At 36.3% G+C, this 18,345-nt stretch overlaps 2 protein-coding genes across 2 annotated transcripts in view; one reads left to right on the plus strand and one right to left on the minus strand.

Annotated features, from left to right (window-relative positions):
• Positions 1–959: 959 nt before the first annotated feature.
• LOC123877183 (probable small nuclear ribonucleoprotein G) lies at positions 960–2,150 on the minus strand. The gene is made up of 3 exons (XM_045923700.1): positions 1,989–2,150; positions 1,657–1,804; positions 960–1,060 (listed from the first exon to the last, which is right to left on the minus strand). The coding sequence occupies exons 1-3, from the start codon at positions 2,018–2,020 to the stop codon at positions 1,010–1,012; spliced, it is 231 nt and encodes a 76-aa protein (XP_045779656.1). The 5' UTR covers positions 2,021–2,150; the 3' UTR covers positions 960–1,009.
• A 215-nt stretch (positions 2,151–2,365) lies between these two features.
• LOC123877168 (transcription factor EB-like) overlaps positions 2,366–18,345 on the plus strand; it is a 109,519-nt gene continuing 93,539 nt past the window's right edge. The window contains exon 1 of the mRNA XM_045923670.1: positions 2,366–3,107. Within this exon, the coding sequence (XP_045779626.1) occupies positions 2,950–3,107 (158 nt within the window). The 5' untranslated portion in view covers positions 2,366–2,949. The remainder of the gene's footprint in view (positions 3,108–18,345) is intronic.

Consider the following 18,345-nt stretch of genomic DNA (forward strand, 5'->3'; position numbering starts at 1 on the left):
TTCCTGCAATTGCTGATTGATTGAACACTTGAAAAGAGCAACCACCGAGTTTCTTGCTGATTCTTCTCGGTAGGAACGGCATTCCGAACCAGTGGTATTTTGACGAAAAAGTTTACTTGAATAAAAATATATTCAATTCTATTCAGCATATTCATGAACTGTTTGACCAAAGCATTCTTAAATGACTGAAGTTTATTCATCAATCGTCACCATGGTCAACCCATGCATCGCCCGGCTCACTAAAGAGCATGGGTTTCCTTTCCTAATGAGAAGTTTTGCTATAGCCAGAGTAAATGTATATCACACTAATATTATAAAGGCGAAAGTTTGTATGTGTGTGTGTATGTTCGTGACTCCTTCACGCAAAAACTACTGCACGGATTTGGCTGAAATTTAGAATGGAGATAGATTATACCCTGGATTAGCACATAGGCTTCTTTTTATCCCGTAAAAATCCATGGTTCCCGTGGGATCTGTAAACTTATTCACCGCGGGGCGCACCTAGTATGTTATAAGCCTACCACGCTGGTCAAGTTCAGATTGGCAGACATCATACAACTAAATAGATCGGTAAATCGCCTACTGCGTAGGTACAAGGTCAGCGATTTTAACTGACTACTATAGTTCATAGAGGCAGTAAGATGGATTAATGATGCACAAGAATTTTTTGCAGAGGGGATAAGAAAGATAATAGCAATTACTTTACTTCAAAATATATGAACTTAAGACCATAGTATCAGGAGAAATAAATAGATTAGTCATGAAATCTTAAATTTAATCATTATCACACAGTCATTACAAAGTGTTTTCCAGCAGTTCCTATTACATAAAATTAGTAAGTTTATTTCAAAACATTTATGTATTACTAAAGTATATAATTTGTAATCACTCAACAGAAAAACACCAGACTTTACAATCCAGAATAAAATGTTATGAAATGAGATGTGAGATGTATTTTGTTGGTTCTAAAATTAATTAATCTTAATTTAGGTAATGAATTTATACAATACTATATTCTATCTAATGACTCCAACATGATGATACTGTTTCCGCGAATGACCTGGAAAAGGAACAAAGATTAAATAAAACATTTACATAGAAAAGGTGACTGGCTAACTGGTCTATCAACACACAGCTCAAACAACTGGATTGAGCAGGCTGTTTGGCATGAGTTAGAAGATATGATGTAAATATCCGTCAAAAAAAGAGTTAACTTGGGGGTAAAATAGGGGTTTGAAATGTGTGTAGTACACACAGAGAGGATACTCATACTCAAAATCACATAACCAGAACATGCTTGTGACTGTTATGTGTATGTTTTTTTAACACCTTTAATTTTGGGATAATAAGTAAGGGGCTGCTATGTATAGAAACTTGTTCATAGATTTTATTTTGCCCAAAGTTGCACACACTTAAACATAGGCATGACATTTATTATTTGGCTTTCCCCAACTATGCGTAAAGCTAGTGCTAGGAGTATGACAATAGTGCAATGGCTGGAGTTTGAACCGCCGACTTTTCAGAATTCAGTCCATTTCTTAACCGTTGAGCTATAGAGGCTATCAATTTGACTTCAATTTTTAAAATAAGTAAATGTATGAGCTCAGAACTACCTGACATATTATATCTTTAGCTGAAAAAGTGAACTCTACATACCACCATGCCTATATTGTTGCGTTGTCCATCCTTGCATTCCTCCACCGATTCGTCCAACACTAAATTCATGAAGGGGTCGAAACCTCGCAGGACACCTGTCACGGCTCGCCCGGCATTTATCTTGAGTGACAACTTTTTGTCCATAAACCTGTAATTAATCAATAGTTTCAACACAAAGAAACAGTTTTATACACTCAAATACACCTAATAAAACTTTAATCATAACTAATGAGTACAAATTCGTATAAGTTTTTGTTTTTAGGTTACACAGGACGCGGGACGCCAACTTTTCTTGAGACGTTTTAGATTTAAATACAAAGAAATAAACTCACTTTTTCAATTCTGGAGGATGTGCCTTCGACATTTTAGTGTTTGAACTATGTTTATGTTATTTGCAAAGAAAAATCTAGTCGATTTTCTATATTTTGTGAAAAAGACAACGCTTCCTTATAAGGAACACAAATTGACCATAGACTAAAGAGGAACGCGAAGACAGAAGAATGCAAAACTGTTAATGCCAATCACAGATAAGGAATAATAGATAACCAGAATGGAGGTTACAGAACGTAAATATGGATGTTTGTAAAAAATCTGAAAATAAATAATATATAAGCGATTCTTCAAATTTATTAATAAAAATTAAAAAAAGAAGCAATTTTAATATTTTTAAATAAATGAAAACTTTGACTGGATATTAAAAATTAATCTAGTGGAAATGTATTTCTAAAATGTTTCTAAACGTTTTTCCTCTATCGGACGTTTATCTTCTTGTCAGCTGCCTTTTGTTTTGATTTTTCATTTTCGTCTGATTTACGTCCATTTGAACAAAAACTACAAAAATCGTTTCCAATAAAGTGTCTGAAAATGAAACTATGTTGTTATTTTACCTAATAGTCAATAAAATCAATTGATCAGGATTCAGGATTGAAATGAAAACAAGTGGAGTGAGATTGTAGTCCTACCCATCCTACCTAATTGAAGTTGCCATTTTAAAATTACTTGCGCTGTAATACGACAAAACTAAAAGTGTACTAGAGTCAGGTTTGAAATCCCTGTAGACTAGTACTATGTTAAAATTAGCATTATAATAGTCATTCATATCTCATACGTATATCTATGTTAATAATCAACAATAGCAACAAGTAGACAGCTGGGAGGATGGATGCTGTGAAAATATTCTTCCTTTTCTTAATCAAATAATTACGTTTTGTTGTTTAGATAATATGTATTTTTAATATTTTAGAGTAATATACGCGGTTCAGTGATAAAGTTAGTGCTTGTGATAGTTCAAAAATGGATGAATCTGGGATTGATATGGGATACGATCTCGCTTCTCTGTTGACGAACGATTTTAATATTGACCAGAAGATTTTGGACGAAATGTCAGCTGCTCAGCATCAGGATTTCATGTTCTACGAGCTCAAGTCAAAGGCGGTACCGATCACCGAAAGGTAAGCTAGAAATTTAAATTACGCATTGTAGGACAAGTTTTCATTTTTCGCGAATATTTTTAGCATGACTTTTTTATACGTATGAGGAACAATTTCACCGGAGACGAAGCGCCCGCGACCCTGAAAGCGACTTGGCAAATGCCCCAAAATTGTTATGTTTATGTCCAGCGTACGAACTTAACCTGCTAACATTCCTTGGCTGTGTTTTGATCATCAATTTCACTTTTCATTTTTGTTCAAAAAACTGTCCTGAATCAGAATTTATTATTGTTTTACTTCAAGTAATCTTCCTATCAATAAACTTTATTATCATATTCACTTATCCTAAATTTATTACCATTCTAAAATTTTTATATTTGAACTTCGAACTCGAATCTCTTTTCCCGCCTAATTTGCTCTCAATTTTTTCAAGTCAACTTTTTTAGGTTATGATGAATACGTAAGGTCAAAATATGACTGTTTTCTAACTTTGTTAATGTTATGAAAGAAGTATTCTCTTATTTAGTGTCTGAGTATAGGATAGTGCTACTTTCAAAATTGACCTCCTTATGTATTCGAACCAAGAAATATCGACGGAGCGTCTCTACCATCTCAACTCTCGACAATCGTTAACTTTGGAATTTGGCTTGTGTCAACTGTCAAGTTTATTGATAAGGCAGACAAACACATCTTTATTGCATTTAACCTACATATATATTATATTATTGCAACTAGTTAAGTACCATTGTTGACTGCGAATAAAATTTTGACTATCATTGTGTCTCTTCTTCAGTAAGGATGGTTGGATTGTTTTATTTTTCCTCTCGCTCGCTCAGATCATGCACAGATCGATGTTCTGCAAATGCGTCGTGCCGGAGTTGATTTATTCGATGTTTCAGTGTTATTAATCAATTCGGCCCACTTGAGCTTTGTTAGGATGCTATTCGACCGGGTTATGCAAGTATAGTCCGTATAAAATGACTTCTTTTGTGCCATTTTAACTCTATGGGTCAACTGTCATCAAAAGTATGGTTCACCTTTAAAATATGGACAAAAATCGTACTTTTGACAAGACATTTGACAAAAAAAAGTTAAAATGGTGCGTGAAAAGTCATCTTTTGCCCATTATATATCACGTGAATTAATCTCGATCAATTCCCTTGCACCACGCGACCTCTCTACAACTCTTTAGTTTGTTACCATCGATTTACCAACTTGCAACCCTTATCGTACGTTATTTTCTTTTCGAGTGCTACTCTCTACAACCCTGTAGTTCTCTACCATTGATTTACCAATTTGCTACCCTTATACGTAGTTATTTTCTTTTACTATAAATGTGCACTTGTGACGTCTTAAAAACCGATTATGTAGTAGTACTCAGAAAATTCATAAGTAGATTTTTTTTTTCGAAAAAATTACAAAACTTTTATTATGCTTGAATCAAGAACCTTGTTCATGTGAGTTTGGTTCACTAATCGCTATTTATATAATCTAGTACTTTTGCACTTAGATATGTTAGTAGAAACAGTTTTGCGGACTTCTTTAATTATGTAAAAAAAAAAAATATTTACTTACTTATCTTATTAATGTATTTAGTTTATCACATAAGCTTTTGATGGTGAACTTCGTCCGCGAGTCTCCACCTGAGTAGTTAGTAATTGCTAATGATTTAGTTCTTGTAGTAGAAACAATATTGATGCCTAAATATTTTAAGGCCAATAATTTGTTTAACAACAACTTTCTCATTTATTACGGACCTTAGCTTCGTTAAATGAGAATAGGCGTTAGCTGTGGCGTTAGCTTGCAGAAGTCCATGATACATACAAGGAAAATTAACCTCATTTTGATCTAATTCGCTCAATCAGATTTTGTGTGGTAGGTATAATGTCCATAACAAATGCACTATTCATTGCACGCCTTCCCGCTGTTCATACCTATGCAGAAAAAGCAAACAGGCAATACTCACCACCACCACACAACACCCCACAGAGTACAGATCCTCCAAAACACACAATGGCAAATATTGTTTCGGACTGTTTAGTAAATAGCAAAATGAGTTTGTTATTCCTTGTCCATTTAAACATGGTGCTGATGGATGGACTCATCTTTTATTGCTTGACAAATTATTGCTTGTTATTAGGTATGTGCTTCATATGCATGCATATTAGAATCACAGAAGTTGGATTACAGTAATATTTTTCTTGCATTAAAAGCTTTTGCTGGTGGCTTAATCAATGTGGTTTTGCCTAACACAATTTGCTTATCGCTATTTCGTTTTCTGCATCTTCTTATGTAATAAATAACTTTTAAGGACTAACAATATTTTTATTTCAAAACCCATGCATCCTTTAATAACCCTTTTAACAAGAACAGTAGTTCGATTACGTAAGACCTGCATCTATCATTATAACAATTGCAGTTGATGTTATTGGCTAAAATGCTATTCTTGTTGCAACAATGCAATGTAGCCAATAGTGAGCGAGCGTCAACCAATCAGAGATGATTGCGATCGTGACAGTATAACTGTCATTCTACCGCAATCAAGCTGCAGGCACGTCTTAAAAAGTATTGATTATGTTGTGTTGGCACTACCAAAAGCCACAAATCCAAGAAACAACAACATAAAGTACTGAAGTCACTATGTGCTTAAATTTTTATCCTGCATTTTAAGTTTTGGCTTAAGTGCTTCAAGCTAGGTGTCTTTGTTAACAAAAGACCGATAAAAAGATATATTTTTATGTAAATAGATACATATAGGTAGACAGAAAATAAAAAGCTTAGATGGAGAAGCACTCTAATCAATACAATAAACAAATGACGTGAGACAAAATCGTGATCTGTCTTGTTTGTCTACTTAACTTCATAAATAAAATATAAGCGTGTGTTTTTGTTCCCTATAATCGACTGACAGTAAGCAAAGTTATTAGCTACCTCGTACAATAGCATAAACAGACTAGATTTTAACGATCGCGATTTGCACAGACGTCAATGCACTTAACTTACACATGACTTATACCAACTTAACATTTTAAAACTTACTTTTAATGATGACGGTCAACAACCAGCAGTTTACATTCTCTTCATCGTCTTTATCTTTGTATATTCTATAATAAGAGGTAAGGTTAAAGAGGTAAAGTTTGTAAGTTTGGATACAGGGGGAAATCCCCGGAACTAATGATCCGATTTTGAAAATTCTTTTACTGATAGATAGCTTCATTATACCCGAGTGCTATAAGCTACAAATTATATAAATTCCACCCGAACGAAGCCGGAGAGATCAGTTAGAGTCATGTAAAAGAAGAAATTAATTGATGAATATACCTACAGCTCACATTGCTGGGCCTAGAAACTTGATATTTTGCATGTACCTAGGTTTTGTCTGTAACGTAGTCAACCAAACGATAACTTTCAGGAATCCCCAGGATTCTGAAAAATCTTATGAAAAATTAGTTACATATATCACGATAAATCTGAACTAAATAGTATCGTTTTCATGAAAAATTAGCTGCAATAGTATCTTTTCATGAAAAATTAGTTGCTCCATTAATCTATTTGATTTTTCATTTGGCAATATATCGCGTGCACACCACTTGCTAAAGCACTAATCATTTATGATAACTGACGGTAGTTAGTACTTACAAACAAGGATCAAAGACGTAGAGGATAAAGGCATACGGAAAATTTGCTGAACATGTACATATTTGACAGTATCATGTATCTTTTTCGTGTGTGGGAGCCTCCCTCAAAAATTATTTAATTGAATTTTTAATTCAATATTTGGGTTCGGGTCAATGATCTACACCAAATACCATAATTTCAGGTTTGTCAATCATATCTGTGACACGCGGACAGACAGACAGGTGAGTGACATTAATAAGCCTCAGTTTTTACTTTTTGGGTACGGAACCCAAGCGCTATCTAGACGGAATGCAAGCGCTATCTAGACGTCTTCGTCGATCAACGGTTTCACGCAGTATAATAATTTACGTACCTAATGGTTTTAAGTATCTCTTAAAAAGTGCGGTAAAAGTTAGAACTATTAACATTTGACACAAGTGTAAATTAAAAATTTATAACACCCCCGACAAGTAAAGGTTACAGTAACTGGAAAAGAGCTGATAACTTTCAAACGGCTGAACCGATTTTCTTGGATTATTGCTAAGAACACGCTCGGTCAAGTCACCTTTCAAACAAAAAAAAAAACCTAAATTAAAATCGGTTCATTAGTTTAGGAGCTACGATGCCACAGACAGATACACACGTCAAACTTATAACACCCTCTTTTTGGGTCCGGGGTTAAAAATATATGTAACAGCATCATCATCTGGGTATATGACATAAACCCAACATTGTATTACCACAAAGGTAGTTGTCTTGGAATATTTACTTCAGTTGCTACTATTAGTACTCACTGTATCGCCTTTGTTTGGCTCCTGTTGAAAATAGGTCGGAGAATATTATGATTTACCGAGTTGTTTGTGCATGAAAATAATCATTTGAAGCATTGCATTCAAACACTTCACATTGAAACCTCTTGAAGAGATTGAGAAATACTTTGTCCGTGTGGATTTAGTTTTTAGGGTTCCGTACCTTAAAAGGAAAAACGGAACCCTTATAGGATCACTTTGTTGTCTGTCTGTCCGTCCGTCCGTCCGTCCGTCGTGTCTGTCAAGAAAACCTATAGGGTACTTCCCGTTGACCTAGAATCATGAAATTTGCCTGGTAGGTATGTCTTATAGCACAAATACAGGAATAAATTCGAAAACCGTGATTTTGTGCTTACATCATAAAAAATAAAATAAAATGTGTTTAAGTTTTCAAAGTAAGATAACTATACCAAGTGGGGTATAACTATGAAAGGGCTTTACCTGTACATTCTAAAACAGATTTATTTTTATTTTTATGCATAATAATTTTTGATTTATCGTGCAAAATAAAGGAAGAAATACCCGAGTACGGAACCCTCAGTGCGCGAGTCTGACTCGCACTTGGCCGGTTTTAATCCCATGGGAACTCTTTATTTTTCGATGCCCGTCTCCAGGATCTATATACCAAATGGATCATGCCCACGACTCCATCTACGTCGATTTAGGTTTTTTAAGTAAGTATTCCTTGATATTGCGGCACGAAAAGTTACCTATACCTTTCGTCAAAGACGGTCAGTTGCGCCACAACCAGACAGTCATACACTTTTTCGCATGTATATTAGTAGATATATGGATGTAACAAATAACATTGTTGTGGGCAATTAAGCCTCAATAGCTCAACGGTTATAGGAGTGGACTGAATTCCGTAAGGTCGGCGGTTCAAACCCCACCCGTTGCACTATTGTCGTACCCACTCCTAGCACAAGCTTTATGCTTAGTTGGAGGGGAAAGGGGAATGTTAGTTATGATTGAAATAGCTAATATTCTTTTTTTTAAATAAAATAAATTGAATCAGCCGGTTACTTCCATGCAACTTTGTCATTCATCAATTTTTGCATAGTGATAGGTAGAATAAATATACTGCTATGTATGATGATATACTGATAAATATATTATGATGACTACTAAAGTTAATTAGTCATCGTGAGAAGACCTGCAGAACTGTGACATTATCAGTGAAAACTAGATTAAAGTAATCAAAGTTAAACAACGCCAAAATGGCTAACGGCTTAGTTTTATCTGCAATCACTCTAGTCTAGCAAATAATGCGTCAAAATTATTTCAAAGTAAATGTGAAAATTATTTGTAAAAGCAACATTACTTAGGTAGTCCATTACGTGTATGGTTTATCAGTTATCACGTGTCTTTTCGGTGACTTAGGCTGAGATCTATAGAGACCACTTTGACTTTGCTCAGACTTAAGACACTGTTAAAACGAGACAGCGTTATACCGCTGGCTTAAATCTGTCTCGTTTTAACTGAAACTTAAGTCTAAGCAAATTCAAAGTGCTCCCTATAGATTTCAATGCTTGTATATTAAAATTATAGTATCTTAGTAAAGCTTTGTAAAAGTTTATTTGAATAAAAAACATCAATCATCAGAATGGTTAACGCCCACTGATATTTTTGTCTCTATCATTTGTCTCTATGATCTGTCATGATAACGTAAAAGACGTTTGTATGGGGTAACGTAAAAAAGCTGTGATAGCCTAGTAGTTAGAACGTCCGCCTCCTAATCGGAGGTCGGGGGTTCGATCCCGGGCACGCACTACTGACTTTTCAGTTATGAGCAATTAAATATCACTTGCTTTAACGGTGAAGGAAAACATCGTGAGGACCTGCATGTCTGAGAGTTCTCCATGTTCTCAAAGGTGTGTGAAGTCTGCCAATCCGCATTGGGCCAGCGTGGCAGACTATGGCCTAAACCCATTCTGAGAAGAGACCCGTACTCAGTAGTGGGGCGGAAATGGGTTGATCATGAATGGTGATGTTGAACGTAAAAGAGAGAGCGCTATACTAATTTCTTACCTCAGATAGAGTAAAGTGATAGTTTCGAATAGTAGTCTGTAGTACAGTTTGCAAAAGTCGTACACGATATCGAATGGTTTGCGTGAGTTTTTAACCCCCAACCCAAAAGGAGGGGTGTTATAAGTTTGACGTGTGTATCTGTGTATCTGTCTGTGGCATCGTAGCTCCTAAACTAATGAACCGGTTTTAATTTAGTTTTTTTGTTTGAAAAGTGGCTTGATCGAGAATGTTTGTTTTGGTATCTGCCTACAAACCTACAGCTACTGTATTTATGGTACCTACTTAATGTTTAGTAGGTAAATAAAACAGTTTTTCTCGCAGTATGATAAAAATATATTTTTTTAAAGCAATGATTGCTGATAAAGGTGCGTATCCTTGAGCTGAATTGGCAATTTCGTGTTTAGACAGTTAGCGTTCACTCAAGAGTCTCTTAGCGATACACGGATGATAGTATACTTTGTAAGTAGGTATTTAGAAACTAATTGTTTTTTTTAAAGCAATTATTAAACTTTTAACAGGGCTCTCTCCGTCACTTACTCCATACAATCGTAGTCCCAATTTCATTTGAATATTATGCAACCAAAGTCCATGAAATTTTGCAGACATATTCTAGAAACTAATATCTGTGCCTGTTAGATTTTTCTAAAAATATTTAGTTTTAAAATTACAGGGGCTCAAAGATTTGTATGTGAATTTTTAAGATCGCGTAACTTAGAAACCGAATATTTTAACTGACATCTGGAAAACCACAGGCATAGATATTAGTTCCCGAAACGTTTCTACAAAATTCCATTGAGTATGATTGGTTAATATTCAAATGAGAGACGAACTACGTTTGTATGGAGCGAGTGACGGACAGACCCCTCTTAAGGCCGATGATTTTAGTCAGATTTAGCACATACGACTGTCTATTTGGGTTGCAAATTGCAAACACCAGTCTCAGTTATTATCTAGTGCTGTGTTCTACAAAGTTTAGTTAAAAACATTCACTTTTCATTAGTCTGTAGATTAACTAAATTACAAAAAAAAATTAAACTAGACTTTACATCTAACTTAATCGCTGGATTTAAAAACCGAGTCGGACTCATACACGACAGTAAGGGAACTTCTAACAAAATGTCGAGGCTTCGAAATCATATTTTGTAGGCATCAAATATTAGTACATTCGACGTAGGTTTCCCTAATGCAGACCTATTTTTCTTTGATTTTACGTCACCATGGGCTAATATTTGATATATTTAGATGGGCTAATCACACTAATATTATAAAGGAGAAAGTTTGTATGTGTGTGTGTGTGTGTGTGTATGTTTGTTACTCCACGCAAAAACTACTGGACGGCTTTGGCTGATATTTGGAATGGAGGTAGATAATATCCTGGATTAGCACATAGGCTACTTTTTATCCCGGAAAATCAAAGAGTTCCCACGGGATTTCGAAAAACCTAAATCCACGCGGGCGAAGTCGCGGGCATCGGCTAATATTTGATATCACACTAATATTATAAAGGAGAAAGTTTGTATGTATGTGTGTGTGTATGTTTGTTACTCCTTCACGCAAAAACTACTGGACGGATTTGGCTGAAATTTGGAATGGAGCTAGATAATATCCTGGATTAGCACAGAGGCTACTTTTTATCCCGGAAAATCAAAGAGTTCCCACGGGATTTCGAAAAACCTAAATCCACGCGGACTAAGTCGCGGGCACCCTGTAGTATTTGATATGTCGTCGATTTAGGATCAAATCGAGAGTTATCTAACTCTAGCTCACTCAAAGAAACAAAAAATGTACCTACCTATCACATATTTTGTGTGATAATATTTCAGTATGGGGTGGATTCGCTAACTCAATGTCCAATCTAATTGATCATGATGATGTATATCTAAAACTAAACCTAACCAACTAAATAATGTTTAGTTTTAGAATAATAAGCCATTAGTCAATCCTGTCTGAAATAGGTAGTTAGGTACTAAGAAAATGCGACGAAAAATCACTGGTTCGTAAAAAAGTTTTCATGAAAAGCGCTTGAAAATTTTCGTAAACATCCTAAAACGTTTTTCACGGAACGTGCCCATGCGGTGGGCAGCTTTATGGTTTGTTGTTGTAGTAAACGGACCGTTTACCCAAGGCTTGGGCAAACACAACGCGTAACGAAAACGTATCCCACTCGGCTCCTACAAGTAAAATGTAATACGAGGAATTGTGTGAAGGCGTTCCCGCTGCAAAGCGGACACGTACAGTTACCGTCAGATATAAAAATCTGCGAAGTGTGATTTGACCGTATTTGGACCCTGGGCGGGTTCAAAACTGGTCGGGCATATCCCGGCTAATTACGTGAGTCCAACCGTAAGAAATTTTTATTATTTACTAGATGGTGCTAGTAGAAACCTCTAAATGGCGCTAATCTTCTATACATTTGAAAGCAAATATAAATCTCATACATACTTGAAAAGAGCAACTGCCGAGTTTCTTGCTGGTTCTTCTCGGTAGGAACGGCATTCCGAACCAGTGGTAGACTAGTTTGACGATTCAAAAGCATTTGTAAAAGTTTAATTGAATAAAAATATTTTGAATTTGAATTTGAATTATACATTTGATTGATTAGCAGTAGCATTTCATGTCCTTATTATTGGTAATAGATTATTATTATTGGTATAGATATAATCACTGAGCTAGTGAAAATGACTGCTGCCTGCTAGTCATCTAATCGTGCACCATCGATCATCGATGTCACGTTGAAAGTTTGACATCGAGCATCGAGCCGTCATGCGGTATGCTTGCCCAAGCCTTCACGCCTGCCTAGCCCTGAACCTGACATGCGCGGGCGCAGCAAAAATAGCGCGAACCGATTTTGGTAATCTGCCAACCATCGCTTTACCGCAGTCGGATCTGCCAGACCAAGCAAGTGTACGCTTCCTATTTATCTTCATTATGCATACAAATCGATTAGTTGTTTAAATTAACGTAAATCATCCTCGTTAAAATCAAATATACAAATCTTTGAACCATTGTTGAGCTATTTTTGATATACCACTTTGGCAGTGCTCGAAGTCCAAAATCTTCGAACAATGCGTGTTGCCATATACGAGTAGATAGACATGGTTGCTAATTATGGGTTTAGAGTACTTTAAAGTAAAGGAACTCAATGTGAACAGTTTCTGATTGAGTGTCTTATCTTTTATTGACTCTCCACAAAGCTTTCTTCATTAGTTATCTGTTTATCAGTTATCACTCAAATCAACGTTAACCTGTTTTGACCTTTCCAATAAACTAGTTTCAGTTTCTAGGCCTAGCATTTGACCTTCAACGAAACATGTTTTGAAAATAAAGAAACTTATTTTTTTATTATACCTACCTAGTTACCACTTACCTACCTATAATAAAATTGGTTCAGCCGTTTGAAAGTTATCAGCTCTTTTCTAGTTACTGTAACCTTCACTTGTCGGAGGAGTCGGGGGGGGACCAAGTCTGTTTCGCTAAGTTAAAGTTTATTTTTCGTAAAGATTTAATAACATATGATAAATATTTTTTTTTTAAAGTTTTTCGATACATAAAAAAAATTACACCCAGAATAAGTTTTGTATGGTTTAGTATGAAAGTTTACGACTAGAATCAAACATCGTGAGGAAACCTGCATGCCTATGGTATATGGATATAGTGAAATTGGTAGACAATAGGTACAGGAAGACGACTCGTGCCAACTATTCTTAGAGGATTGTATGACTCAGACTGTCACCTAAACTCGTATGCTACATATCATATTATTATGGTTGACGAAGCGCTTTTGTTTTTGTTCAACAAATTGACATGGTTCATTGTTAAAACAAGTGTAAATTAAAAATTTATAACACCCCCGACAAGTGAAGGTTACAGTAACTAGAAAAGAACTGATAACTTTCAAACGGCTGAACCGATTTTCTTGGACTATAGCTAAGAACACTCTCAATCAAGCCACCTTTCAGACAAAAAAAAAACTAAATTAAAATCGGTCCATTAGTTTAGGAGCTACGATGCCACAGACAGACTTTTAACACCCCTCTTTTTGGGTCGGGGGTTAAAAAATACATTATGGTGGAGCAGTGTGGACTGTTGAGCAAGATCATTGCTGAACCACTATTGAGTGTTTCAGACCATAGGCAAAAGTTATTTTTTATCGAAAACACTAATGGAATAGGCGATCGCTAATTGCAGGTAACTTTGTCTAGCAGTCGAACTTCGCTTTCGTTAAAGCGATAGCGAATAATAACCGCTTAGTAATAAAAATCTGTTTTAGAATGTACAGGTAAAGCCCTTTCATATGAAACCCCACTTGGTATAGTTATCTTACTTTGATAATTGAAACACATTTTAATTATTTTTTCTGTGATGCAACCATAAAACGGTTTCGGATTTATTCCTTTGTTTGTGCTATAAGACCTACCTATCTGCCAAATTTCATGATTCTAGGTCAACGGTAAGTACTTACCCTATAGGTTTTCTTCACAGACACGACGGACGCATGGACAGACAGACAAACAACAAAGTGATCCTATAACGGTTCCGTCTTTCCTTTTGAGGTACAGAACCCTAAAAATTAACCAGCACAATCAACTAGAATAGCATCCTAGTTGCGAAAGAGCATTTATACACGTACTCCGACAAAAAAATTAGTTACGTACCTGAACTACTCATACAAAAGTTTTTCTGCTAATTTTCAGGTCCGCATCGGCAATTTTGGAATACAATCTATTGTTACCTTTTTTCAGTCGCCCCACTGTACTCTGACCTCCATCTTGACTCTGCATTCTTGGTATAGTGAGCACAGTGAAGTTCTTAAGGCTTTGGACACACATAATGCGCAATAGCAGCGATGAATGCGATGGCAACATAGATAACTACCCAATTATAAATGCGAAAGTGATTTGTTTATTAGTGGTTTATTGGTTTGTTGATTTTCAAGTCTATTCAATTCAAATTTTTTTATTGTGAATATGGGTAAACAGTGAAGATGTTACAAAAACAAAAAGGGTACAACCAAATTCTGCCTATTAGCATGCAATATGTTATGAATTATGATGTAACAACTTGTACAATGCACTTATGACCTTTTTCTAAGACGCCACACACATTGTGTGCGTTGAATCAGCGCTCATGCCAGAGAGCACATGGTTGTGCCACGGGAGTATGATTATTAAGGTGCTAAACGACTTACGGCCTTTGTACGTCGCTGCCGTGGCGCGTTGCGTGTATCCAAGCCTTTATAACTGTATTGAATGCCGTACTTTTCCGTCAATCAAAACGTTTATTGAGATTAATTGGGGCTGGTATATGTTTTCGTTTTACTGTAATATTTCTATTGAAGTTGTTTACAGAATGGTTTGCATGGTGATTTGTCGTCATCATCATGATCAACCCATTGCCGGCCCACTACTGAGCACAGGTCTCCTCTCAGAATGAGAAGGGTTTAGGCCATAGTCTGCCATGCTGGCTGGCTGTAGTTATTTATGGGATATGTAACTACATAAGTAATTAGCGGGGAAACAACCAGCTTTTTTAATTTATCGTTTAAAAAAAATATCCATGTGAAAGGAGACACGGAAAAAAACTACCATGTTAATTAGGATGGGAACTGGTAAAAGAATAGATCTTACACGTGGAAGATTATTATTAAGAAAGTAGCCAGTCGACTGCCAACTTTCATGCATGGCTTATATCAACTTCCTACGCGAACTCTCCAGTGTCCACTAGCAAGGAAACTTGCAGAAGCTAGCCCTGGCAAGTCAGACCCCCGATCGTAAACAACAACCCCCTCCCCCCCGTATTAAGCTCCGGGTAGGTAGGTACAGAAAGAAGAAATCCAGTACCTACCTAATTACCTAATTAGTTTTTAGCCCGACCGGGAATCGAATTCAGGAATAGGTACCCTAGTAGAGACAAAAATTCTGATAGGTTGAAAATTGAGATGATGATAAAGTCAACTTTTGCAACTTTTGTAGATTATTGCAATTTGCAGTTGTAAATATGGCAATGACAACTGACTTCTGCGAGTTTCATTGCCCGTGAACCTATGCTGTGAACTCACTTAGGTCTAGGTTTATTATAATTTTTTCTCATTGATTTAAAACATGACTTCTAGCTCTATCTATCGAGAACATCTCAACAACGTATTGCTACTTGCTGTTTTGATACGTGGTTTGGTCAACTTGCAAGAGATGGCGCTAAATGGTTCATAAAAATATTAAAAAAAGGTTATATAATATACTAGCTGACGCCCGCGACTTCGTCCGCGTGGATTTAGGTTTTTCAAAATCCCGTGGGAACTCTTTAGTTTTCCGGGATAAAAAGTAGCCTATGTGCTAATCCAGGATATTATCTATCTCCATTCCGAATTTCAGCCAATTCCGTCCAGGAGTTTTTGCGTGAAGGAGTAACAAACACACACACACACACACACATACAAACTTTCGCCTTTATAATATTAGTGTGATAGTGCGCGCAAAACAAGTAGACCTATCGGAACACGAGGCGTATGACTATGCATTATGCAGCAAGTAATTTTTTTTAAGTTTGCTTTGCATCTTTTTCACTTCGCATATTATTAAAGCGCATCAAATTAGCCATTTTGATTTTTTAAGAATTGTATGTAGCCAAGTAACACTCGCGCCATCAAGACGAATATAATGACGTATCATTTATCAAAATCGGTTGAGACTTGAGTAGTTACGAGCGGATATAGGAACAGACATAAATACACACATACAGGTCAAACACATAACCCTCCTTTTCAGCTTCGTAGTCGCGTAATAATAGAGAGGTTAGTACCTTTGACTCTGAGCTTTCTTATGAGGCCCATAGTTAGCGACCATGTCTCGGATCCATAATATTATGTCATCAGTCATCACTCACGCACTGTTCGAAGACTTTGGTCTTCAAGCACTGAGGAATTTCGGACCAAAAGACATCTTGATTCTCTCGAAGCTTCCCGAAATTAGAAAAAGCTATGCTTGGAGTTACTCTAAATGATCAATACTAATGTATATGTATTATAAGACTTTGTCTGTGGTGGCGTTTGTTGGCGCGCGTGTTGTGACTTTTTGAAGTGTTTTTTGTTAGAAGTGGCCGGTTTTTGTGTCCCGCTGGTGTTTATTGGTGGTGGAACTGACCGAGGAACTGACTGAGAAGCGCTCTAAAGGGGCGCCAGCACAGACGAAGTCCATACTTATACATATAGTTTTCCTAACTTGTAAATAACTACACACTTGACATTGGCTAATCAGTGTAAAAAGCCAGACGAGAGAAAAAAAAAAAAAAAAAATGTATTAAGTATAAGGAGATAAAGCTTGTAAGCTTGTTTGCAGGAAATAATCCTGGAACTACTGAACCGATTTAAAAAAAATTTTCACCAGTAGAAAGCTACATTATTCCTTGTAACGCAATATTTTATGTTTGAAAAATTAGAGATCCGAACGAAAATTTAAAAAAAAGAGAGCAAACGAGCAGGTGGGTCATCTGATGTTAAGTGATTACCGCCGCCCATGAACATTTGCAGTACCAGAGGAACCGCGAATGCATTGCCGGCCTTTCAGGAATTTGTTGGTCCGCCCCTTGAATAACCCATGTGATATAAATATCTCCTATTCTTAGTGTGAACGCATTATAAAATGCGTGCAGTAAATTTTCCATAACATACACAACACAGGGCGGTCATATTAACACCAGATCTAGAATGCCATATACACGCGGTACCTACTAAGGAGTAAGGACACACATTCAGGTCAAACTGCCGGCTTACATACTAATGGTGGCAACCGGTTTCGGTCGTAAAAACCAGCGGTAATGTATTGGTAAAAACAAGCAACATTTATTGTTATGCAACTTGATATTATTTCTTCTAGGTATCGAAGAAAGGATAGTGCTGAAAAGATCAATCTATTGATGTTGTTGAACCATACCTCATTAAGCATAAAACGACCTGAATGACTTAATTCATATCCTTAAACGAATGTTTGTTTGGAATATAATATTACTGGTTTCATGTTCGACCTAAATCCAGCTGATTCAATTTATTATATCAAAACAAATAGGTACCTACTTATTACGTGAAAGTGAGTCCGTAAAATACCTATAATAATGCATACAAGATAAAGTTGAAAACAAAAACACGACTGCGGTCGTATTCATAAACGCTGAAATATTATAATAAAATTATTTTTCTGTCACTCGGTACATTTTAATGTTGTAGTACATTTATATTTGTGGACTCAAAATTTTGTCTACTTTCATTTGACATCCCACTCGACACTACGCACGCACTGGAGCACGCAGAATCTGGATACAAACATACATACATAGACTGCTAAAATCATAACCCTTCCTTTAGGCTTTGCCGCAGTGGGGTAAAAAAGGAGGAGGTTCTCAATTCGTCGGAATCTCTTTGATCAAACCGACAGTTCCCTCACTCTAGATCACTCTGACTATAGTATGTTTATGATACACTATTTAGGTCATCAACTCATCAATTGAGAGGAGACGCATGTCAGATCAATATCAGATGAAACAATCCGAGGCGCGGTCCGATTATACTGCGTCGATTGACGATACGTCATCTTCAAGATCCTCGCACCAGGGTCTTACTAAGCTTTGCCAAGGTTCCACTTCTTCTGCGCTTCTTGTTTTTTTTTACCCGACTACGGCCAAAGGAAGGGTTATGATTTTAGCAGTCTATGTATGTATGTACAACCATAGCGCCTAAACTACTGAGCCGATTTTGATGAATGAGGTGTCAATCGGTTCGTTTTTATAGTCCTGGTGACATAGGCTACATTTTA

The sequence above is a fragment of the Maniola jurtina genome, chromosome 23 (genome assembly GCF_905333055.1).
Source record: "Maniola jurtina chromosome 23, ilManJurt1.1, whole genome shotgun sequence".
NCBI classification, from domain to species: Eukaryota; Metazoa; Arthropoda; class Insecta; order Lepidoptera; family Nymphalidae; genus Maniola; species Maniola jurtina.

What these genes read in the sequence shown, in the direction of transcription:
- LOC123877183 (XM_045923700.1), bottom strand. Translation starts at nt 2,020, where the DNA reads ATGTCGAAGGCACATCCTCCAGAATTGAAAAA. An exon ending in CATCCTCCAGAATTGAAAAA is followed by an intron (nt 1,805 to 1,988) that starts GTGAGTTTATTT and finishes GATTAATTACAG; the next exon opens with GTTTATGGACAAAAAGTTGT. An exon ending in GCAACAATATAGGCATGGTG is followed by an intron (nt 1,061 to 1,656) that starts GTATGTAGAGTT and finishes TTCCTTTTCCAG; the next exon opens with GTCATTCGCGGAAACAGTAT.